At 36.1% G+C, this 26833-nt stretch overlaps 1 protein-coding gene across 1 annotated transcript; it reads left to right on the forward strand.

Annotated features, from left to right (window-relative positions):
* The first annotated feature begins 9787 nt into the window (after positions 1-9787).
* Positions 9788-18720, forward strand: LOC123267334. Its single transcript, XM_044731908.1, has 3 exons — positions 9788-10075; positions 10142-10201; positions 16239-18720. The coding sequence occupies exons 2-3, from the start codon at positions 10175-10177 to the stop codon at positions 17352-17354; spliced, it is 1143 nt and encodes a 380-aa protein (XP_044587843.1). The 5' UTR covers positions 9788-10075; positions 10142-10174; the 3' UTR covers positions 17355-18720.
* The last annotated feature ends 8113 nt before the right edge of the window (positions 18721-26833 follow it).

Below are 26833 nucleotides of genomic sequence, written 5' to 3' on the forward strand. Positions count from 1 at the left end.
CGCAGACTTACAATATTTCAACAATAGATTCAAAATTACCCCAGATTTATGCTGACTTGCTTCAAAAATACATCGAGATCACGAAGCCGATCAGCAAGAAAAATTCCATCAACACACAGTATGCACATCGCATCATAACAAAAGGACAGCCTACCACAGCACGCGCACGCAAGCTTGGAGGCGAGAAAGCAGAATCAGCTAAGAATCAAATTGCTGACATGCTTGATCAAGGCATCCTGAGACCATCAAACAGCCCTTACGCCAGCCCCATACACATGGCTAAGAAAAAAAATGGCACTTGGAGACTCTGCGGTGATTATCGCAACCTGAACGCCAATACTGTGCAGGACATGTATCCACCACCGCTAATACAAGACCTCTTCCAACGGCTAACTGACACACGTATCTACACCAAGCTGGACCTGGACAAAGCTTACTACCAAGTGCCCATGCACGCAGATGACATCCAAAAAACGGCGATAATAACTCTATGGGGACTCTTCGAGTACGCGGTCATGCCATTTGGGCTCAAAAACGCCACACAAACCTTCCAGCGATACATGGACTCCATTTTCCGTGACCTCGACTTCGTTTTTGTCTACATAGATGACATTCTCATCATGTCAAAAAACGAAGAAGAGCACGTCAAACACCTCGAGACTGTCTTTGAACGCCTCAAAGATCAGTCACTCAGCATCAACAACGATAAATGTGTATTCGGAAAACCTGAAGTCAACTTTCTCGGATATTACATTTGCGCAGAAGGTTACACACCAATCAACGAACGCGTTTCAGCGATACTTGATTATAAAAAACCTGAAACGATTGAAGAACTCAGACGTTTCCTCGGCATGATAAACTACTACAGAAGATGTGTTCCACAAGCTGCCCATGCTCAGATACCACTCAACAACTTCCTGAAACGCTCCATTAAAAAAGACAAGTCTAAAATTCCCTGGACACCTGAGGCTGACAAAGCATTCGAAGATTGCAAAAAGAAACTGGCAGACGTCACTCTTCTCTCATTTCCATCACCAAACGCGTGCCTCGCGCTCACCACTGATGCATCATCAACAGCCATCGGTGCCAAACTGGAACAGCAAATCAACAACAACTGGAAACCTCTTGGATTTTTCTCGCGGAAATTAACTCCAACAGAACAACGGTATAGTACCTATGACCGTGAATTACTGGCTATTTTTGCTGCCGTAAAATATTTCCAACAGCTGCTAGACTGTCGACATTTTATCATCAAGACGGATCACAAACCGCTCACGTTTGCCTTCAAACAAAAGCACGACAAGGCCTCAGAGCGCCAGCTGAGACAGCTAGATTACATCTCTCAATATTCAACTGACATTGAGTACGTAAAAGGCGACGAAAACATAGTTGCCGACGCGCTTTCACGCATATACTCAATAAACATGCCAACGGTGCTCAGCCCTGAGAGGATCGCCAACGAGCAACGCAAAGACGCAGAATTACAGAATATGATTCAACATCCTACGTGATGCAGGAAATCGAAGTCGAAAACGGCATTAAAATCTACTGCAACATCTCCGGAGGACAAGTGAAGCCTTATATTCCAGGTTCACTACGCAGAGTCGCGTTCAGCAAGGTCCACGAACCGGCTCATCCCAGTGGCAGAACAACGTCAAGGTTACTCCGAGAAAAATTCGCCTGGCCCGGCATTCGAAAAGACGCTACTCAATGGTTACGCGAATGCACGCCTTGCCAGCAATCCAAAGTACACCGACACACACGTCTTCAACCGAATCACATTGAGGTACCTGATTCGAGATTCAACCACATACATATCGACATAATCTTTTTACCAAACGTAAAAGGTTATCAATACTGTCTCACCATGGTCGATCGTTTCTCAAGATGGCCAGAAGCTGTACCCATTATGGACATGACAGCTGACACGGTGGCAACTGAACTTTTCAATCACTGGATATCTCGCTTCGGATCCCCAATCACGATCACATCAGATCAGGGAGCTCAGTTTGAGTCCGCATTGTTCAAGGCCCTGGCCAACCTAGTAGGTGCAGAAAAAAATCGAACGACAGCATACCATCCTCAGTCAAATGGCATCGTCGAATGCATGCACCGCACACTTAAAGCGGCGCTCATGTGCTTGCCAACACCCTGGCTCGAAATCCTGCCTACTATCCTACTAGGACTCAGAACATCATATAAAGAAGACATCCAGGCCACTCCAGCAGAAATGTTATATGGAACGTGCCTGAGGATACCAGGAGAATTCTTCGTCACAGCAGATCTTCCACCTGATCCACAGATCTTTGTAGAGAAACACAGGGAGTTCATGCGCGGCATTCGCCCAACTCCAACGGCTCATCACACGAAGGCCAGAGTCTTCATACTTAAAGACCTGGAAACGTGTTCACACGCCTGGCTACGCAGCGATCATGTAAAAGCCCCTCTTGAACCACCTTACCAAGGTCCGTACAAAGTCGTCAGCCGTCTCACCGACAGGCTTTACAAACTGAACATAAACGGGGAAGAAAAAAACGTTTCTGTGGACAGACTGAAACCTCACTACTGCAGCAAAACTGACAGTGATCTTGCTGAAAATAAAAATGAAGCAGATGGTGTCAATACAACATCGATTCAAGCCCAAGCACATCACTGGGGATCAACAATGGACCCACCAAAGAGGACCTATGCACGGACCGTGACTTTCAAGGCTCCCGCCGAAAGCCACTCGGGGGGGAGTGGTTGTGGCGGTCCTGCCGCCTTGGTCGCGCTCCCAGCGGCCAGAAGTCAAATCAAACCTACCAAAGCGCCAGTCATCGGAGCGGGAAACCCTCTCACTCTCTCCAACAAACAATCCCGCACAGATTCAAATAATCCCGCCTTTTAGCACGCCATAGCTGTGGCGTAATTGTGCATTATCATTATTATCATAATTATTATTATTGATGGTGACCTGACTAGATATAAGAGAGCCGCTAAGTGACTTATGTAAATAATAAGTGAATAAATATCATTAAATATTAATTAATCTTGCAAATATTATTATCATTATTAATATATAGTGTAGTATCCTCTAACAACTACATCAGTTATAGTCATTTTGTTTTTGCTCTTTCAATATAAACACGTGTTTCATATTATAAACAAGGTAATGCAAATGAAAATTTCATTCTTTTGAACATTGGAAAATAGAAAATGTTTAACCGATAGAAAAAACATTCAATAGAAATTTATATGAGGAGTTGCGCCTTCGGGCTTGATCGCTCCAACTCGTGTAAATTCGTGTCACACCATGGCTGTCGCTCATGCGCGCCCTGGTTAGCGGGAGAGAAGCCGGCTCGCGTGGCGGGCGGAAAGCAGTTGTGCTTGGACGCTTGTACTAGTACGACTACTCTGAGTCTATCGTTTTCTGATTTATCACGTATAATACGCATTTACTTTAACACTTAAAATTTTCATTAAATATTATTAATTTCATTAATTTCAATTACCAATTAAATTCTCGAATCATTAAATTTCATTAGTAATTATTCAGTGAGTTAAATAAATCAAAATTAATAAGTGACGCCACGCGGTTATTACGCGCCATATTGAGAAAGGATTGCATCAGCCACGCGGCTTTAGTCAATCCATAGTTAATACGCAATACTTATAATAAATTACATTAAATTCATCGTTCGACATTTAACCATCATTCTATCAAATCAAATTTCATCAATTATTCAATTCTGACGTCAAATTATCTAATTAGTTCCTACACTAATAATTATAATCTATCAGTATTTACACTGACGTTGTACGTCGATTAATTAGTATTGCACTATCAATCGACTCTAGTTAACTTAAAAGTTAGCGTCAATTCACGAATTCTGAATTAATACATTTTGCGTTTCTAAGAAGGTTGAGCTCACCTCGTGTTGATTGCGACGGCAATTTACACATAGTCTTATTCGCACTACACGCTTTGCGTTCTTACTTGTACATTTTTTCATTCGAGGAGGTTTTTTCTCAGTGCAACTGAGTTTTCCTCCTCTGGGGATAAATAAATCTTCATTTTATTCCCCTACAAATCGACGCACAATTTATTTAATATCCTAATCCCAAATTAACTATAATTTTTAAAACAATTACGGAAACTATCCTAAGTGGATAGTTTTCGACAAAACAGAAAATATAATTCAATTATATCTTTTGTCAAAGAAGTGAAGTGTTATTTTAGTGAAACTTAAATAATGCACAGTTATTTTCTTGGTAAATAGTAATCAATAAACCAAAGAAAGGCCAAAAACTTGTCGTATATATTTCAGTATATATGTATGTATTTATAAAACGTTGGGGTGTTTTCTTGCCTACTCTTCAAAAGTACTTTGCAATTTACGTATTTTACCAAAAAATTTTTGTGAAATGAAGCTAATAATCTAATGTTTACTCTATAGAATTCTTATTATTAGTTGCGTGTTAAGAGTAATAAGTATAATTCAAACATGAAGCGAGGTCCATATCAATCCTACTTGAATCCGGGTGGTAGCGGTATTATTCCTCGATCAACATTTTATGCAAAATTGAAAAAGTATCGATCTGATATAAGTATAAATTAATTTTATAGCAATTATTATTATGATGTTGAAATTAATAAATATCTAAAAATTTGTTTTTTCTAAATACTTAAATAGACTTCAAATAGGAAAATTGAAAAACTAGAAATGTATTTTTTAAAAACAATTTCTTAGTGATCACTCGTTTAAATAAATAATTAAATTGTCAATTATGTATTAATTTCAATATCATAAACATTTCCAATTACTAAAATAAGTATTTAATGAAATTTCAATAAAAAAAAGTATTTGCAACTAAAAAGCAGTGCCATTGAGTCACACGCGAGATGAAAGGTAAATTTTGTCGTATATTATATGAAATAAATTGTTTAACTTATATTCACATTCATAAACACATATTTCATAATTATTAACTTTCCGCTAAGAAAATTGAAAATTTTCAAAAATCGGGAAGTTATTGTTTTTACCCCGTTTTTCGAAAATCGAGTTTTCATCAGATCTCGACGTTTTGAGGTCCAAGGAAGCTTCCCTGACTATTCCCGCGATGGTGTCCGTGCGGCTGTATGTGTGTGTGTTTGTATGTATGTAAACCTCTTGTATCTTTTGAACGGCTCGGCCGATCGGATCGAAATAGGTGGCGATCCAAAAAGTATCATTGCCATTAAATTTCGTGAAAATTTGAATCGATTCAGTTTGCTAGATTTTGAGAAATCTCAAAAATAAAATTTTCAAAAAATCGTTTTCTTGGAATAACTTCTAAACGGCTTTACCGATCAATTCCAAAAACTAATCAGCTCTTAAGCTTAAAAAACCAAGTCGATTGCCACCAGTCCCATCATAATCGATTGATTCGTTCGAGAGTTATCGAAAACGAAAAATTTCGAAAAAAGTGTTTTTTTCACATAACTTCGAGATTTCTTTTTGAATCATTTTTGACAAAATGGAATAATTAAAACAGTCCAAAAAATCACGTGATCGTTGTCGAAATAATTCGGAAAAAGTGAATTTTTCAAATTTCTCTAAGATTTTCCGTTCAATCAGTTTGTGTTTAAAAGTATATCATAGATTCTGAAAAAGTGCGTGGAATACTGCCAACCGCGTGAAAATCGATTCATTCATTTAGAAATTATTGCAGTTTGAAAATTCAAAAAATACTGTTTAATTAAACGACTATCAGCCTTTTGAACTCGAAGAGCTCAAAAGCATACAAAAGCTATTTCTTTGAGCTCGGGGAGCTCAAAATAACACACAAATTGTATTTTTGAGCTCGAAGAGCTCAGAAACGTCATAAGTACAATTTCAAGCGTTTAGGTATGGAATTGGCGGGAAGTTGCAGGGATGGCCTTTAGGGTCAACCGTTTTCCAGATTTTTTTTTATTAAGACTCGAAATTAATATGCGCACTCCTGAATATAAAGTTTACATATATTTTCATGCTTATAAAATATTCGACCAATCAAATCAGGAATAAATTGATGCCACATACATTTCATCTCAATTTTATGATGGGATCAAATTAAGAATTGTGAGTTACGTTTGCTCTACTTAAAATTAATTCAAACAAAATTAATTGTTTCAACCTTTATCAAATGAATAAAAATGATAGCAATACAGGTCAAATCAGAAGGAAATTCATTGGCTTTAATCTAAATCTTCAAGAAATGAGTTGATTCTCCTCAATCAAAAGTAATATCACAAAAAAAAAATTAGAATGACGGTTGACCCCAAAGGCCATCTCTGCATCTTCCCGCTCATTTTGTATTTAAGCGCTCAAAACTACACAATACGTTTTTGAGATCTTCCAGCTCAAATATATGATTTTTGTGTCAATTTGAGCTCTTCGAGCTCAAAATTCTAATAGCAGTTTAATAAAACACAATTTTTTGAATTTTCAAAAAGCAATAACTTTTGAATGAATGAACTGATTTTCACGTAGTTGCCGGCATTTAACGCAGTTTTTAAAGCCCCATTAAGAACTTTCAATTTTAAATCGATCAAGCCAGGAATTTCGAAGTAATTCCGAAAAAGCACTTTTTTCGGTTTTCTTTCGACAACGATAACTGACGAACGAATCAATCGATTTTGACCGGGCTTGCGATAATCGACGTGGTTTTTTGATCTTAAGAGCTGATTAGATCTTGGAATTGATCGGTAAAGCCATTTAAAAGTAATTCCAAAAAATCCACATTTTAAAAAATTTTTTCTTGCAGTTTTTTTGAGATTTCTCAAAATCTACCGGTTCGAATCGGTCAAATGGTATTAAAAATCTAAGTTTGGTCGAGCCCTTTCGAATGGCGTCAACCGCGATGAAATCGGTGAAGCTGTTCAAAAATTATAAAAGGGTCACACACACACACAACACACACACACACACACACACACACACACATGGCTTCCGGAAAGGACGTTCAACAGTCGGCGCGATCCAGACAGTCGTAGGGACAGCGAGAGAAGCATGGACTGGTAGCCTCAAAGCTCGTAAAGTATGCATTCTCCTCACGCTAGATGTCAAAAACGCATTTAACAGCGCGAATTGGGGAGATATCCTAGACGCTCTGGAACACAAATTTGACGCAAAGCCAGAGAATTTGGCAATAATCGACCACTACCTTGAAGAAAGAAAGCTAATAGCGGAAACTACAGAAGGACCACAAGAATACGCCATAACGGCTGGCGTGCCGCAAGGCTCAACAATGGGGCCCGATTTATGGAACGCCGACTATGACGAGCTTCTTAAGATTCTGTTACCAAAGCAAGTAGAGCTAACGGGCTTTGCAGACGACGTCACGGCCACGATAATAGTAGACAGCGAAGAGGAGGCCGAACTACTAGTTCGGGAAACCATTGATGCCGTCGAGACTTGGCTCGATAAACACCACTTGAAACTCGCCAAGCACAAAACCGAGATGGTCGTTCTGACTTGTCAGAAATGGTTCCCAAAACCATTCGCTGTGGACATGGGAGGAACAACACTAACGTCAACAAGGGCCCTGCGCTATCTGGGGGTAATGATAGACGAGAAACTATCTTTTCGCGAACACCTCGATAATGCATGCCAGAAAGCCAGCAAGACGGTGTCTAGCCTAGCAAGAATTATGACCAACACCATGGGACCAAGAACAAACAAGAGAAGAGTTCTTCTAGAAGCAGTTCACTCGGTACTGCTTTATGGAGCTGAGATATGGGCAGACATATTAAAGCAGAAGACCTACCGGCGAAAGATAGCAGCAGTACAGCGGCGAGGCGCTCTCAGGGTTGCCTGCGCCTACCGCACAGTTTCCGAAGCGGCTGTATTGGTCATTGCAGGAGCCACGCCCATCGACCTATTAGCGTTCGAGAGAGTTAAACTCTATGACGCTAAAGATAGTGACGAAAACATGAAGGACGCAAGAACGAGGATAAAGGCGGAAACGCAGCAAGAGTGGCAGGACCGATAGACATCGGGAGAGATGGGCAGATGGACAGCGCGCCTGATCCCAAACATCAATGTCTGGCTTTCTCGAAAGCACGGGGACACGGACTTCTTCCTGACCCAGCTATTGACGGGACATGGGCAGTTCAATGCCTATCTTTTCAAGATGGGTTTGCACAGCATACCAACGTGCAAATACTGCCCAGACAAAATTGACAACGCTGAGCACACGTTTTTCGAGTGTGATCAGTGGAAGGACGACAGAATCAGCACCAAAGAAACAATAGGCACAACGCTCTCCCCTGAGAGCTTGATAACCTGCATGATCACAAAAGAAGAAAACTGGTCAGCTGTCGCAGCCTACGCGCAGCGCCTTTTAAACGAAAAAATCGCAGAAAGGGATTAGAAACCAGTAGTAACAAGAAGTAGGTGTCGTGAGACACAACATGGACTGGATCGAAGTAATGCTAACGCGGTCCCGATCCAGTCTTCCCTGTAACATCTATGGGGAAAGGAGAGAGGAGGATGTTTAGTCGGTATTGTTGCAAAATAATATTGACTTCTGAGTCTGACATACCCAGGCACCAACACCAAGTCCTGGCATACGTAAATGTATTTTACCTCCTCAAAAAAAAAAAAAAAAACACACACACATACAGACATACAGGCATACGGACATCATCGGGAAAACATTCAAGGAAGCTTCCTTGGACCTCAAAACGTCGAGATCTGATGAAAACTCGATTTTCGAAAAACGGGGTAAAACAAATAACTTTCCGATTTTTGAAATTCTTCGATTTCTTTAGCGGGAAGTTAAAAATTAATATGATTCAAGAGGAAAATTCTTGAACGAAGAAAACAATTTTGAAGAGGGTAATCTTCTTGAATCAAATAAAATTTCCTTAAATTAAGAAAAATTTATTAGTTCAAGAATTTTTCTACTCAAATCAAGAAGATTAAGGAACACAACTAGTGTAAAATTTTCAAAAAATTAATTTTTTTTTCGTATTTTGATGGGTTATACCTCTAAAAATAACGATTTAAAATTTTTAATTGATATCTCAAATAGTTTTTGAGTTACAGCCATTGAAAGAGTAGCCACTCGACAGTAAGAATAGGATCATTTGATCTTTAAACGCGTTTTTCTCGAAACAGCATTTTTCGAATTTGCTGCAGTGATTACTCGGAGACAAATGATCCGATCACCATCAAATTTTTTTCTGCGTGTTCTGTATATAGTTCTCCATACAATGACCTATCAGTTTTTTGATCTGAACAATATCTCCTAGTTGAACGAGATTTTTTTTTTTTGTTTTATTCATAGAGAAGGCCGGAATACTGCAACAGTGGCGGACCTTTTTTCAGTGCCGTCAGAAATCGCGTGTAACTTGGAAAATATTTAATTTTTTCCTTCAAAAATTTTACTGTATATCCTTAAAATATGTATTAATATACCCTTAAAATTTTAAAACAATTCTTATAGGAGTTTTTTTTATTTTAATTTCCAAAAATCACCTTTTTTTTAGGCTGTCACAATAGTTGTGTCCCTTAACTTCTTAAAAATTATATACTTGATTCAAGAACATTTTTTTTTTGTGTGTAAATCTATACAAATGGCGAGTTAGGTATTTATTTAGTTATGTAGATCGAAAAAAAAAATGTACAGGTTACGTAGATCAATGTACATGTAATTTAAACAAATATGACAATTTTGATCCCTCTATATTTTCGTGCTTTTAATTATTTCAAACTTGTTATTATTTTATTTAAATATACTTAATTATATTGAATTATAATCTATAGATCTACGTAGATCACAAATTCTCTTTTTCGGGTTATCTGATTTAACTCTAATAAAACAAATTTTTTGTGTGTTTTAATGTAGATTGCGAATGCAAATTATCAAATTTCAAATCAAAACGTTTATGGTGATGATACGAATGCAAGTGTTCCATCGTGTCACAAGGAAATTTTAGTTGACGACTCATTTTCAATTGATTCTGCTTCTCCTAACAATCAACAAACTTCAACTACCACCCATTCGGTATATAATTCGTGGTTTTTTGGGGACTAATGAAGAATTCCTTCATGAAGAAATCTGGTTTGACGTAAGTTACTTACATTATAGTTAAAAAATTTTTTTTTTCAATATATTTATTACATTTTTATTACAGGCCGAAAATTCATCACTGATAGATGACCATAATATGGATTATAATAACGAAGCTAGTGAGGTATATTATGTCATTTAATACATCAAAATAAATCAAAAAGTTATTGAATATATGAGGCATTTCATTATGACGAATTATTATCTTCACAATTGGTCTACTTTTAACTTCCCGCTAAAAATCTCAGATTTTCAAAAATCGGGAAGTTATTGTTTTTACCCCGATTGGCAAAAATCGAGTTTTCATCAGATCTCGACGTTTGAAGGTCACAGGAAGCTTCCCTGACTACCCCCGCGATGTTGTCACTATGTCATGCAGCATGTATGTATGTGTGTGTGTGTGTGTGTGTGTGTGTGACTATGTGACTCGCTTATAACTTTTGAACGGTTGAACCGATTTCATCGCGGTTGGTGCCATTCGAAAGGGCTACGCTGAACTTAGATTTCTGAGAATTTGAACCGATTCGGACCGATAGATTTTAAGAAATCTTGAAAATCTTAAAAATAAGAAAAAATCCTTTTTGAAAGTAGTTTTTTTGGAATATCTTTTAAACGGCTCTATCGATCAACTTCAAAAACTAATCCGCCCTTAAGCTTGAAAAACCACGCCGATCGGCGTCAACCCGATCAAAATCGGTTGATTCGTTCGAGAGATAGCGTGAACGAAAGAAAACCGAAAAAACCGAAAAAGTGTTTTTCACATAACTTCGTCATTTCTTCTCGGATCACTTTTGATGACATAGCATAATTTATAGAGCTTAAAAACCGCGTCGATTGCCGCCAAAAACGTAGAAATCGGTTAATTAGTTCAAAAGATATCGTCAATAAAAGATTTGAAAACAAGTGTTTTTAAAATCACTGCGACATTTTTAACTTCCCACTAACAAAATCGAAGATTTTCAAAAAATTAGGAAGTTATTGTTTTCACCCTGTTTTTTTTCTTTACTCACGTCTTAACGATAATAATTTTTGAATGAGCTTGGATAGCTCAAAATGACACGAAAATTATATTTATGAGCTCGAAAGCGCAAAAAAGTAATAAGTGCAATTTTTAAGCGCTTAAGTATGGAATTAGCGGGAAGTTACCGGGATGGCCGTTAGGGTCAATCGTTTTCCAAATTTTTTTTAGGGAAATAAAACAAAAAATTAAGGCTATTTAATTAAACGAAAATGGTTTTTCGAGAAAATATAAAAAATTCAACCGATCTTAACGTACAGTTGGAAATTTTTTCAAAACTGTTTTCTAAAAGGAAATTAAAAAAAAAAAAACTTCCTGCTAATTCCGTTAATACCTGGCCGCTTTTTTTGAGCTCTTCGAGCTCAAAAATACAATCTGTGTGTTGTTTTGAACTCTCCGAGCTCAAAAAGATACCTTTTCTATGCTTTTGAGCTCAAAAGTCTGATAGAAGTTTCATAGAACACTATTTTTTGAATTTTCAAACCGCAATAACTTTTGAATGAATGAACCGATTTTTACGCAGTTGGCGGCATTCTACGCAGTTTCTTAAGCCTCATAAAAAATTTCTAAGTTTCAATTAGTCAAACTAGAAATTTCGGAGTGACTCCGAAAAAACACTTTTTTTAGTTTTCTTTCGTTCACGATATCTCTCGAACGAATCCACCGATTTTGACCGGATTGGCGGCGATCGACGTGGTTTTTTAAGATTGAGAGCTGATTAGTTTTTAGAATCGATCGGTAGAGCCGTTTAAAAGTTATTCCAAAAAAACCACTTCTGAAAAAAATTTTTTTCCTATTTTTTTTTAGATTTCTCCAAATTTCTCAAAATCTATTGGTCCGAATCGGTTCGAATTTTCAGGAAATCTAAGTTTGGCGAAGCCCTTTCAAATGGCACCAACCGCGATGAAATCGGTTCAACCGTTCAAAAGTTATAAGAGGTTTACATACTTACACAAACACACACAGACACACACATCCACATACATACAGACATAGTGAAACCCTCGCGGGAATAGTCGGGGAAGCTTCCTAGGACCTCAAAACGTCGAGATCTGATGAAAACTCGATTTCAAAAAACGGGGTAAAAACAATAACTTCCCGATTTTTGAAAATTTTAAAATTTCTTAGCGGAAAGTTAAAAATTAGAAAAACGGTAGACCCTCAAGGCCATCCGTGCAACTTCCCGCTAATTCCATACCTAGGTGCATAAAACTGCACTAATGATGGTTTTGAGCTCTTCGAGCTCAAAAATACAATTTATGTGTTATTTTGAGCTATTCGAGTTTAAAAAGATAGCTTTTCTATGCTTTTGAGCTCTTCGAGCTCAAAAATCTGATAGAAGTTTCATAGAACAATATTTTTAAAATTTTCAAACCGCATTAACTTTTGAATGAACCAACTGATTTTCACGTGGTTGGCAGCATTTGACGCAATTTTTTTAGTTTCATAAAGTATCTTCAAGTTTGAATTGATAAAATTAGAGAATTTCGAGTAATTCCAAAAAAACACTTTTTCGGTTTTCTTTCGTTCATGATATCTCTTGAACGAATTGACCAATTTTGACCGGCTTGACGACGATCGACGTAATTTTTTCATGCTAAAGACTGATTACTTTTTGAAATCGATCAGTGCAGCCGTTTAAAAGTTATTCCAAAAAATGTCGGAGTTATGTTAAAAAAACACTTGTTTCCAAATATTTTATCGAGGATTTCTCTCGAACCAATCAACCGATTTTTACGTTCTTGGCGGCGATCGACGCTGCTTTTTAAGCTTTGAATTTATTTTATATCGTCAGAAACGATCCGAGAAGAAATGACGAAGTTATGTCAAAAAAACACTTTTTTCGGTTTTCTTACGTTCACGATATCTCTCGAACGAATCAATCGATTTTGAGCGGATTAGCGACGATCGGCGTGGTTTTTCAAGCTTAAAGGCAGATTAGTTTTTGAATTTGATCGATAAAGCTGTTTAAAACTTATTCCAAAAAAACCACTTTCAAAAAAAATTTTTTTTTTTTTTTTTTGAGATTTTTCAAAATTTCTCAAAATCTATCGGTCCGAATCGGTTCAAATTTACAGGAAATCTAAGTTTGAGGGAACTATTTAGAACGCCGTTTAGTAGATTCCGATCGGTTTAGTCATTCAAAAGTTATAAGCGAGTCACATAGACATACACACACACACACACACACACACACACACGCACACACACACACACACACACACACACACACACATACACACTCGGGGCAGAAGAGATACTGCTACCGGGCGCGTCTCCCCGAGCGGATGGGAGAACGCTCGCTGTCCTTGGATGACACTGAGTCTCTTAGTTGACAAGGTACAGAGGGTAGGAGCTAAATAAAATACGCTCCCGTGGACAAAACTCCCCTTAATGGGTTGGTCACACTAACTGACCTAGCAAGAAGAAGATCGTTCTCTGTTGTAACCCACTGGTTCTGTCCGGAACCTGTGTCGTAGTTTCCGACGACGCAGGCCACGGCTGATGTGAGCTTGCTCTGCCGAGGTGTAAGTTACAGCAGTAGATCAGGAGCCAGCCACCTCGGGCCTTGATCAGGGAGTACGCAGTGAGTGCTAGAGATCGGAATCTTCACCGCTTCGAGCGAGTCTAGTCCGTCCGTGTATTCCGGGACTGGCTAAGTGTCGACTAGGCCTCAGGGAACTGGAGTAGGAGTACTATCTCCGAGGATACACCCGTTCCTAGTTATGACAACCCGCTCCACTCCGTACGATGCGCTGGTAAATAAAAAAAGTATGAGTAATTTACAGGAAACAAACAAGAGTGGAAACAGGCTACATGCCCAACAAGCAGCGATTGACGCAAGCGCTCAAACGCCTTGAAAAGCTGATCAGTGAGTTGAATAATTTCGTCCAAACAAAGGTCAACATTCACAAAGAGATAAAGGCCAAGACGAATGGTGTAGCTAACGCCCTTCAAAGGTTTGAGAAGCTGGACGAGGAGTGGCGCTCATCATTGCAGCGCATTTCCCATGCTACACCGGAGAAAGCCTGTCAGGCTGTCGTCGCGACTGACGAAGCAATGGACACCGGAGCCGAAGGTGACGGTGAATCAGTCGCGGAAGACAGAAGTAAAGCCAGCAGCAAGTCAGGTAAGAGAAAAGATCGACCTTCTCCTGACCCAGCAATCAGCCAAGTCGTGAAGAAAAGCCCTGAGAAAAAGGATTTGAAGAAAAGAATCCTGAGATACGACACGAAGAATGGTCCAAAAGAGTATGATATTACCGGAGGTGTACCCCAGGGTTCCGTTCTGGGTCCACTTCTGTGGAATGTCATGTATGATGGCTTGCTGAGACTGACTCTTCCAAGAAGTGTCAAGCTTGTTGCATATGCAGATGATATAGCTGTCGTAATCGTTGCTAAACACCTAGATGAGATAAACCACATGTTCGGTATCACCTTTGAGAAAGTTAATCGGTGGATGGACTCAATGAATCTACAACTGGCTAAACAGAAGACTGAGGCTGTGCTTATTACCAGCAGAAAAGTGATAGAGACCATAAAGCTGAAAGTCGGAGAACAAGAAATCACATCACAACCATGTATCCGATATCTGGGAGTGATGCTTGATACCCGACTCAACTTTAAGCACCAAGTCGAACACGTGAGTGCAAAAGCATCAGCAGTGGTAGCTAGCTTAGCACGACTGATGCCAAACGTTGGAGGCCCAAAGCAGAGCAAAAGACTACTGCTATCATCTGTAGTCACATCAATGCTCACTTACGGAATATCTATCTGGGCGGACGCACTAGAGAAGCAAGAATCATGAAGAAAGGCTGGACCAGTCTACCGTCTGAGTGCCTTAAGAGTAGCAAGCACCTTCCGCACAATATCTATGGAAGCAGTGTGTGTCATTTCCGGAACTTTGTCTCTCAGAGTCTTAGCTAAGTAAAGACGGATCCTTTACCAACGAAAGAAGTCAACCACACTAAGCGCTGAGAAGCTTAGAACAGAAGAACGGCAGAAGAGCATAAGTCGATGGTAACTAAAGTGTCATGCCACAGTGAAGTGTAGGTGGACGCATCGTCTCATATCAAGGATCAACGTTTGACTAAACCGGAGTCACGGTGAGGTCAACTATTATCTTACGTAGATGTTATCAGGACACGGCTGTTTCCGGGCGTATCTCCACCGCTTTAAGCATGATAATTCCCCAGAGTGCCCGTCCTGCCCAGGAGTCAATGAAGATGCAGAGCACGTCTTCTTTGAGTGCCCACGTTTTTATCCACAGCGAGATGAGCTGGAGAATATCCTGAAGAGGAAAATCCAACCAGAGACAATAGTAGAAGCAATGCTGTCATCAGAGGCTGCCTGGAACGCCACAAACACGTTTGTCACGGGACTCCTCTCAGACCTGCGGTCCATGGAAAGAAGAAGAGTGAATGACGCCAATTAGAAGGAGGAAAGAATAACACCTTAGCCACCAGAAGAAACAGCAGTAGCTAGATCCTCCCCTCACGAAGTAATGCCTGACGGCGGTTTCCATGAGGGATTAGGGGAAAGAGGAAAAGGGATTTACGGTTTAGTGGGTAGGGGCGCTAGCGTCGAGTTTTAGTATGACACTGCGTCGAGTCGCCACATATCCAGGCCAAACAGCTATGCCTAGAATCCGTAAAAAGGATACCCCCCCCCCCTTAAAAAAAAAAAAAAAAAAAAAAAAAAAACACATACATACATACATACAGACATCGTGACAACCTCGCGGGAGTAGTCAGGGAAGCTTCCTATGACCTTAAAACGTCGAGATCTGATGAAAACTCGATTTTTGCAAAACGGGGTGAAAACAATAACTTCCCGATTTCTGAAAATTTTCGATTTTCTTAGCGGGAAGTTGAAAATACATTGAAAAAACAAAGTATTGAAATAAGTAAATTTTCGCAAAAAAATACAATTCATTTAAAATAAAATAGTATTTTTATTGTAATCGATAAAAAAAATTTGAAAATTACCTTAAAAAAATTTTTGTTAGCGTAGAAATAGATGAAAAATTTTCAGACAAATCTTAAAGTTTCGCGTAAAAAATGCGGTAATTTGGCATGGAATGCCCTTTATACAAATTTTTCCATAATTTACAAAGTATCCATGGTAGTGTGTTATTTTTACAGGAAGTAAATGAGATGAAAGATGAAAATTTTAGTTACCACAAACCACTTTGTAATTGTTCGAAGATCACACGTGGAGAAGCGTTAATGATGACACTGGCATTAGGAGTTGAAGAATCCCTCTCATGGAAAACTATTGTTGCAATTTTATCAATGATCAATACATTATTCCAAAATGACGTTGTTCCTGCTTCAAAATATAAATTATTCCAAACTTTAAAACTAAACGAAGATATTCTTGTATATCATTTATACTGTGATGATTGTAATTATTATTTTGGCGCTCAAAAGAAATTTAATAAAGATAAATTTCAATGCCCAATTTGTGATTATGATGAACAATCGCCGGATATTTGTTATTTTTTAACATTTGATATTTCTCTACAACTAAAATCGGTATTAGAAGATAAAGAAGTTCAAGACGTTTTAATGAAGAATATTCTAAGAAAGAATTGTAATAACAACAGCAATGACCTCCGAAGTATGAGAGATGGTGAAATATATAAACATTTATCCATGGAAAATAATCTTTTTTCAGCAGAATACAATTTTTCAAACACTTTCAACACCGGTGGTTGTCAACCATCGACATCAAGCAAGCATTCTGTTTGGCCTACATATGTTTATATCAATGATCTATCTCCAAAACTTAATTCCAAGCACATGATAATGGCAGGCTTGTGGGTTAATAAAAAAGAACCAGATATGCTACTTTTTTTGCAACCATTCGTCAATGAAGCAAATAAATTATCAGAGGAAGGTATAAAATGGAAATTACAACAACAAACCATAACCAGCAAGTTCATCCCTATCTGCGCCTCAGTTGATTCAGCAGCAAGATGTAAGATTTTAAATATGAAACAATATGATGGTACTTACGGTTGCACATTCTGTGAACATCCGACGGAATGTGTTGATAATTCCCAAAAATTTCCCCTAACAATGATTGTTCCAAAAGAGCGTATGGATAAATCAATTAAAAAACAAATGGTACAAACCGCTGAGAATCAATATGGTAATGATGTTATGGGTGTGTTGGGGCCATCATCATTGATGAATTTAAATATTTTAACATTGCTGACGGGATGTCGCCGGATTATATACATGCTGTTTTATTAGGTGTAATAAAAGAACATACTGAAAATTTGCTATCTTCACTCGGTGAGGATTATTATGTGGGTAATCCGAACCAACTTGAAGCATTGAATACAAGACTCTCAAGCTTTAAGTATCCTACATGTATAACTCGATCTACACGAACATTAACTGATCGAAAAATGTGGAAAGCAACGGAATGGCGTTCATGGCTTCTATTGTATTCTCTTATGTGTTTCAAGGGAATTCTCCCTCAGAAATATTTTGATCACTTAGCTATATTGGTGGAAGCTATACATATTTTATTATCTGATAAAATTAATTATGATGAATTGGACATGGTTGACTCTATGACAATAAGATATGCAGTAACATATCAAGAGTATTTTGGGAAGCATGCAATGACATATAATATTCACTTATTACATATGGTTAAGAGTGTCTTAAAGTTAGGGCCTTTGAGTTATCATAATACATTCATTTTCGAAAATGAAAATCAGTTTCTTATAAAATTGCCAAATAATACCAATAATATCACTATACAGATCGCCAGGCGTTATTTACTTCAAAAAGCTTTATCACCATTAAAAAGTAAAATTAATATAAGTGGATACTTTTTACAATTTTGTGAACGGAATTTGAATGGTTGTTTAAAAAATATTTTCAAAATAGACGGCTATATACTAATCGACAAAGGAAAAGAATACTATTTGAATGATAATGAGCGAAAACTTGTGAATAGATTAGATAAATGTAAGTCTTTCAATAGAATTATCTACAACAGCAAAAGGTATGCATCAAAAAGTTATCGGCCTTGGGAAAAAATTGATGATTCTTTAATACTATTAAAAAATGACAAAATTGGTATAATTAACAATATTTGTTACTTCAATTCTCACGAAAATGAGAAAAAAATATACATATTTTACGAAGAAGTTATAAGATTGAGGAAATATTTTTATTCATCGAAAAATGTAACTGTACAGAGTATAGAAGAATGCATTATCACCAAAAATTTACAATTTTGTGAAGTGAAGATGATATTACGACCGCGTATGTTAACGGCAGTACAAAGTAAACACTATGTCATTTTCTTACCACCAGGATGTTATGGTGATTAAAAAAATTTTATTCCATGTGCCTTGATTAAAACGAATTAAAAAGTACTGAAAATAACGGAATTTGAATTCTTTTCAATACCTTCGAATATTTTCAATCCTTTTGAATTTATTCTCTTATGGACAATTAACATTCGTTATTCGTATTGTATTTTTTTTCGAACAAGGATGTATTCAATCGAATAAATTTATTGAATATGTCTGATCTCACATTATACATAGAAAGTATTATTCAACATGACAGAAAATAATTATTGTGAAAGTTTGAATCTTTGTATTAATATTAACAAAATTTCATAATAATTTTCTATGGTAATTTTGAAAACCATAATTTTTTATTAAAATTTTGGAATTTTTAAATGGAAAATATTGAAAGTATTGTATTTCTAAAACGAAATTATGAAGTTCTATAAAAAATGGTCTGACTATTAATTTGCTTCAGTCGAATTAATTTTAAAGTAACAATACTTAAATAGTGGTCTATTAGTTGTTTAAGTGTTTTTTCATATAACCTGCATTGAAAATGTGAGTTTCAATGCCTGTTGAGCCAACCGAAACTAGACAATTTCAGACCAATGCGACTATGCCGGGCAGGTATCAATTATTTCTTCCCAGCGGACAGAAAATGACGATTTTCTGTCCGCGAGGTGAATTTGCAGCTTTATTTTCAATCCTATCAATTGTTTGTTTATTTTATACCTTTATAATTGTCATTCTAACCGTTAACTGTACTGACATATTATAATTCTGTTATTAAGCATAAATAAGAATGATAAAAGAAAACTTGTCAATTTACGAATAATGTTTGGTAAAAAATAAACTGTTACTTTCTAATTTATTATAAGTTTCATAATAAAATGGTATTTTCGCTGTTCGTCTGAAACTATCTAGTTCTGGTTGGCTCCAGATATTGAAACTAGCATTTTTAATACAACTTATATGAAAAATATAATGTGTGACGCGGGATGAAACACGATTTCAGACCGAGTGATGCCAGCCCTCGCTTCGCCCGGGCAAACAACTTCACTCTGGTCTGAAATCGTTTTGTTTCATCCCTAGCACACAATATACTATCTGAACATTTCTCAAAAATTTAACTTCATACTAGATTCGTAATCTAAACTTAGATCATTACACGAATTAAATTTATCGGAAAATGTAGAGGAACATTTTTCACAGAAAACTCAATTTAATTTCAATTGTAGAATATTTTTTTTGTTGTCTAAATATTTATTTGTTGACGAATTATCAAAATCGAAGATCTTGAGTTAGATCTTGAAAATTCCATAAATTTTAAAGATATGATATGGAAACGACCAGACTAACGTAAATTTGCAATCAAACTTAAAGCATTTAATGTAACTATTTACAGCATAAGGTTGACTTGAAATTATGTTATTTTAAAATCTTTTAGTACTATAAGGAAAGAATTTTTTTACAAATTATCGTTAAATTCATTTATTTTATGGCAGATTTCATAACGTTTACCGAAAACCTAATATAACTTATGGAAGACTACGGTAAAATTTGTTAAAAAAAATTTATAAATTATCTCATTTACCGCCAAATGATTAGGTCGTGTCATTCGTGCCGCGATTACCGTGAATTTAACGGTAATTTTTGAAGAAAATTTCTGTTAGCGTACAATTTAAAAATTTTAAGCATCAATTCGTTTTTGAAATTAAACATATAAATTGCAATTATCTATAAACATTAATATTGATTAAAATTATGTTATATTCATATAAGTTCAAGCTTTTACCATATTTTTTGAAACTATTAACAGTATTCTAAGTAAATTTACTAAACACCAAAATTATCAATTCTGCTTGATTGTTTTTAAAAATAAATTTATGTGTTTATTGTAACGTATAAAATTAGGGGAAAAGGGGTTTAGCCTCTTTTATTACGTAATAGCTTAAATTAAACCCGAGGCCAGTTTCTAAGATCCGAAAATCTTTGAGTGGACCACTACTAAACAATATCAATAAATCCCCGGCTCGAATTTAGAGCTCGCCGATGTCCAGGGTTGGAAAGGAGATTGTCTAAGTAAACAAACAAAACGTCAAAAATAGAAGACACAAAGAAATTTTTTATTTTAATAGTAATTATTTTAACATCGAGGCGGAGTACCACCTTCTATCACCTTTACAAAATGGCAGACACACTCATTCGTCCTCTCCGCGTTTTTTTAGAAATTTTCTGTTTTACCGACCGATGGTAAAACAGACATCTGTTTATAGGTTTTGTTATGATCGATTTCTACTTTACCGGTTACTGTTGGTAAAACGACAATCTATTTTACTGACCTTTAATATGGATACGTTCTGCTTTACCGGCCGTCTGGTATTTCCAAAAATCGCGGTCTCCAGTTCGCGGCACTAGTGGGTCAATTCCCTACTCGGGATTCCCCGGAGAAACGAGAGAATAGCCTCCAACTCCCTTTTCCCGCGGTGCTGCCACCCAGGTCCCCGAAGTCGAGGTGTCTAGCCGACTTCCTTGACCTCCTACTCGTAATTCCCCCCGGATCGAGAGGATAGCCTCCAGCTCGATCCCTTCTACTCGATTATGATCACTTGCCGCACCCTGACAGAAGGTCGGAGTACGGGGAGTCCGTATTACCCCCAAGAGATGAGCTCCACTTACCTTGGTACAGCCGTACTCTGGGTAACTGAGTCGTTTTTCCCTTTCTGGATAGCCTCCACAGGGAAAATCGTCTCGGTGGTACTGGTTGACTTTTCTGCGATAAATTTGGAACTATAACATTTCTCAAACGGTTCTCTCTCAGCGAAAATTTCTCGCCATCTATCGCCGGGTTTCGAAGCTCGGAAAACGCCAAAATAATTCTAAGTTTTAGTTTTCGAAACCCAATTCTTTATTATTTCAATCGCAATTTCTTTCATTATTTATTCATTCGTTGATTTTCCATACTAAATTGTCCTCGGGACTTAGAAAATTTCTCACCGAGTAATAATTGTTATTCTTTTAATTTCTTTTACAATTTATTTCTTTTGCTCGCTAAATTCATTCCATACTAATTTTATAAAAAGACTTAAAAAAATATTCGCTCGTATAAATACTTTTAGGATTAATATTTATTTCAACGTAGTTGATTTAATCAAATTATAAACATAAGCTTTAAACGAATAAATAAAAATAGAAAATGGTTCTCAATTTTAAGAACAAGAATAAATACAAGATTTAACAAAATTCAATCCTAGTTTTAATTATGAACTAACTAATAAATACAATAATAATATTCAATATAAATAAACAAAAGATAATAAATTATATTTCTTTGGAGATAATACTCAAATAAATTATTAAGCACCCACAAGATTAATTAATACTCGGGTTAAACAAATGTTAATAACAATAATAATAGTAGTAATACTGAACACGTTAGGAACAATTTAAGTAAAAAAAAGAATTATTTAAAACGTTAAATAATAAGTTCCGGCGAAAATCGGCCCGACAAAGTATTAGGCGAATATAAAAGCAGAAGAGTAGGTATCCGCTGATACTTCCCTCCTTGCCTCAGTCCCTTTCCCCACTAGCTGGGTCATATTATAATTATGTTGTATAAATTTGAACAATGTACTATTGATATTCGAAGCTTAATTATGTCTTATATAAAGCTAATCATCATGATTTTTACTCTTTAGGTTATTAAGGTATTACCCTCGCCAGAGTCGTTTTCTTAGGATTTTTTTTAAACTTTGGCAGATTAATGTTCATATAATTCTGCGTCGATTGGTGCAATTTGAGAATTTTTGACCATCTAGTTTCCGAGATATTTAATTTCAAAGTTTGAGTTTTGAACGCTCTTATACATTACGGTATACGGGATATCGAAAAATTTACCTACAAACATTTTTATATCTTAGAAACTTTTCTTAGGATCTTTTTAAAAAACTAGAGTAACGTTAACTAACAACTTAACAATTGAAAAAAAAAAAATTCATTGATAATAACCACACAGTTTCAGAGATATTTATTAATAAGTAATGAAAAATTTACCAGACTTTAGCCGAGGAGGGGATACGTTAATAAAGCTGTGGCAACAGCGCAAGTTTTGTGAGCCGCGAAAGAAGTATGAGACGCGCATGCGCTGACAAATTTGAAAAGTTTAATTTACGTTAGGTGTAATATTATAGTTATTAATTTTATTTATTTAAAAAAAATAACAATGATTATTTTATGAAAATAAGTATTTTTCTGTATTTATAAAAATTCAAAAAGTTATCAATTTTAATATAATAATATTTATTAATCTTTCATAAGTTATAAAAATAATAGTCAGATGAAAAAATTAAAAAAATACTAAAATTTAAAATCAGTTAATATATCAACATAAAAAAATTAGTTACTGATTTTTCTGAAAAAAGAAAATATTATTGTCAATTATTTTTTTTCTATTTGTCATTTGCATAGTTATTTTCATATTTGCTAGAGATTTCTGTCGTTTTTCAAGGACTTTTTTTATGAATCGTCCTTTATAAGTCAATTTTTCAGACATTGTAATTATATTTCTGAATAAATGTATGTAAATAAATAAATAAACGCATGTGTCAAAACAGAGGTTAGTCTACAGTTAGTCCAAAACACTCCAGTATAATGACTATAAAATGTCTCAACGCTCACGCAGTGTTGCCAGACTTTTCAAACGATCAGTTTCTCGTTCGTGATTGGCTGAAATAAGTACATAAGCAGCAAAAAGTTTTAGGCTTGTCAATAATGACTATCCAGTATGTGTACCATACACTCTAGCATAAACTTTTGACGACGGAAGTCGCGAGGGTGATACCTTAAGTACTATAAAATGAATTTTTTGTTTAAATAAAAAGTGTTTAGGTATAACATAGTTTATCATGAGTAAAAAAATAGCACTAAACAATTTTGCCAAGTTTTGAGGTAATCAAGATGATTACTGTATGGAACTCTGAAAAATAAATTTTTATAAACTCTGTTTTTTATAATATGAAAGTATTACTTTGTTCTTATTAATACAAATATATTATTTTCAATATATTTGCACCAAAAGTTTAAAATTTCTGTCCTGTTTTGTAGAAAGAAAGTGTGACTTTTACTTTATGAAATAACATATATAAAAAAACGAACAGTTTGACATTTGCACTAACCTTCTTACAAAAACAAAAGTATTCAAAGTTTAAACTTTTGGTTACAAATATAATGAAAAATAGTATACGCGTCAACGAGAAAGGTAGGATATCACAATTCGTGTGTTTGTCACCCTCACCTTCGGCTCGGGAGATAATTTTACACGCGGGTTGGAATGTCCTACTTTCTTCTCTCATGATATACTATTGAAATACTCTTAAAATTGTCAAATTTTTTTTTCAGTTTTATTTGACTCTACTTGGAACTCTCAAAAATTAACCAATTTTTTTCTCTTTTCTTGTTTTGAAGCTATTTTGTAAGATTCAAATTAAGAAAAAATTAACTCTTTTAAAAAATGACTATGACGATTAAATATATTTGAGTCATTCCATGTCAAATCGACCAATGGTTGGAATGGACGCCTTTCAATTTGGATAAGTATTGGTCAGAAGTTTTCTCTCATCACAAAACAAAATTCTGCCAAAGAAAAATAAAATAAAAAAATTTTTTTCAAAAGATTTGCGAATTCGATATTTCGGGATTTTTTCAATTTTGTTTTTGTAATATCTCGAACGCTATTATAGATATAGGAATGGCCATTCGTTTGTTTGAAAGGGGACACTTGGGGCTATTAAAAAAAATATTTTGAAAAAAAATATTGAAAAAAGCCAAATTTGTCAATTTCGGAATTTTTGTAAATCATCAAAAATGACGGTCGACGTTAAAATTTTGGCTCGATTTTTTTTTGTATAATACCTTGTACTGATCTTAAAAGATCCTAAAATTTTTAGAACTGTGTTTTTTGTTTTTTCAAAAATATGAATTTTTGAATCAAAAAAAGAATTTTTTTCTGTTTTTTGCAACTTCTAAATAAGGTAAAGATATGCAGATACGTAGTATTGTGATTTTGAGCATTAAAAAATTAAATGCACGACGTGGAAATTAAATAATAAATTAATTAAAAATTTTTTTTTTCATTATTTGGATGTAATCTTAAAGTCATCTTAGAGTCAGACTTATCACATGATATAATTTCATTGTAGTTGCCATCGGCCTATTCTGTTCTGCCGTTCTTCAATTCTAAGTTCTTCAGGGCTCAGTGCAGTTGACCTTTTTTGTTGGTAAAGGGCTCTTCTTTCCTCTGCTAGAACTCTAAGAGGTAGGGTTCCGGCTATGACGCATACTGCTTCTTCTGATATGGTGCGGAAGGCACTAGCTACTCGTAGGGCACTCAGTCGATATACTGGTCCAGCTTTTCTCCATGATTTTCTGGGTTTCCAGTGCATCAGCCCAAATGGATATTCCGTAAGTGAGCACTGATGTGACTACTGATGACAATAGTAGCCTCCTGCTCTGCATTGGGCCTCCGATGTTAGGCATCAGCTGTGCGAGACTAGCCCTCACTACTGACGCTTTGGCACTGACGTGTTCTACCTGCTGCTTGAAGTTGAGCCGGGCATCCAGCATCACTCCCAGATAACGGATAAATGGTTGTGATGTTATTTCTTGTTCACCGGCTCTCAACTTGATGGTTTCTACCGTTTTTCTACGAGTGATGAGCACTGCCTCGGTTTTATGCTTGGCTAGTTGCAAGTTCATCATGTCCATCCACAAATTGACTCGTCTGAATGTAATATCAAATGCCATTTCTATCTCTTCCAGGTGCTTTGCGACGATTACGACAGCTACGTCATTCGCATATGCTACAAGTTTGGCTCCCGTAGGCAATGCTATTCTCAGGAGGCCAGCATACATGATGTTCCATAGCAGAGGACCTAAAACAAAAAAAATTTTTGTAGAAGTAGTTTTTTTGGGATAACTTTTAAACGGCTTTACCGATCGATTCTAAAAACTTATCATCTCTCAACCTTGAAAAACCACGTCGATCGCCGCCACCCGGTCAAAATCGGTTGATTCGTTCGAGAGATATCGTGAACGAAAGAAAACCGAAAAAAGTGTTTTTTTCGGGGTTTCTCCGAAATTTCTAGTTTGACCAATTGAAACTTAGAAATTCCTTATGAGGCTTTAAAAACTGCGTAGAATGCCGCCAACCGCGTAAAAATCGGGTCATTCATTCAAAAGTTATTGCGGTTTGAAAATTCAAAAAATAGTGTTCTATGAAACTTCTATCAGACTTTTGAGCTCAAAGAGCTCAAAAGCATAGAAATGGTATCTTTTTGAGCTCGGAGAACTCAAAACAACACACAGACTGTACTTTTGAGCTCGAAGAGCTCAAAAAAGCGGCCAGGTATTAACGGAATTAGCGGGAAGTTGCAGGGATGGCCTTTATGGTCAACCTTTTTCCTAATTTTAACTTCTACTAATTTTTCCGACCGTGATAATATAATTCTTTTTTAACCCGTTCCTGCCTTTACGGTCATTTTTTTTTCTGCTAGTATAAATCTAATTCAAGTGGATGGTAATATTTCATCTTCACTAACAATTTGGGACAGATCGTCCCTGGAGAGTTAGGTCGATGGGTAACCATCGAACTTGAACACTAGTTAGCTGGTGAATGCTAGTATCTGTTCGACTCAATTTTTAAGTATTAACGATGGAAAGCCACTGAGAATGAATTTACTGAGAAAAGCCACTGATGAAAAAAAAAAAAAAAAAAAAAAAAAAATCTTATTTTTGAAACAATTAGTTCTATAGAAAATAGAACTTCTACCCGTCTGGTTTTTCTGAAAGTACAGTTTCTGACGAACAGAAACATACTACAGATGTAGATTTACAAGCATGTTTGCACAACAATCACATGCTTGTAAAGGTGGACCATTTCGTGAACTCCGTCGTCCATCTTACGGCAACAAATAAATATCTTATTTTTGAAATAATTAGTTCTATAGAAAATAGAACTTCTACCTTTTTTGTTGTATTTTATCTTTGGTATGTGTGGCTTCATACTCAGTGGCTTTCCATCGTTAATACTTAAAAATTGAGTCGAACAGATACTAGCATTCACCTGCTAACTAGTGTTCAAGTTCGATGGTTATCCATCGACCTAACTCTCCAGGGACGATCTGTCCCAAATTGTTAGTGAAGATGAAATATTACCATCCACTCGAATTAGATTTATACTAGCAGAAAAAAAAAAAATGACCGTAAAGACAGGAACGCGTTTTCCTTAAACACAGTTCTAAAAACTTCAGAATCTTTCAAACGTCAGTACAAGGTATTGTACAAAAAAAATTGAGCCAAAATTTTAATCCCAACCGTCATTTTTGACGATTTTCAAAAATTCAAAATTTGGCATTTTTCAAA

Source organism: Cotesia glomerata, linkage group LG6 (genome assembly GCF_020080835.1).
Source record: "Cotesia glomerata isolate CgM1 linkage group LG6, MPM_Cglom_v2.3, whole genome shotgun sequence".
Lineage (NCBI taxonomy): Eukaryota > Metazoa > Arthropoda > Insecta > Hymenoptera > Braconidae > Cotesia > Cotesia glomerata.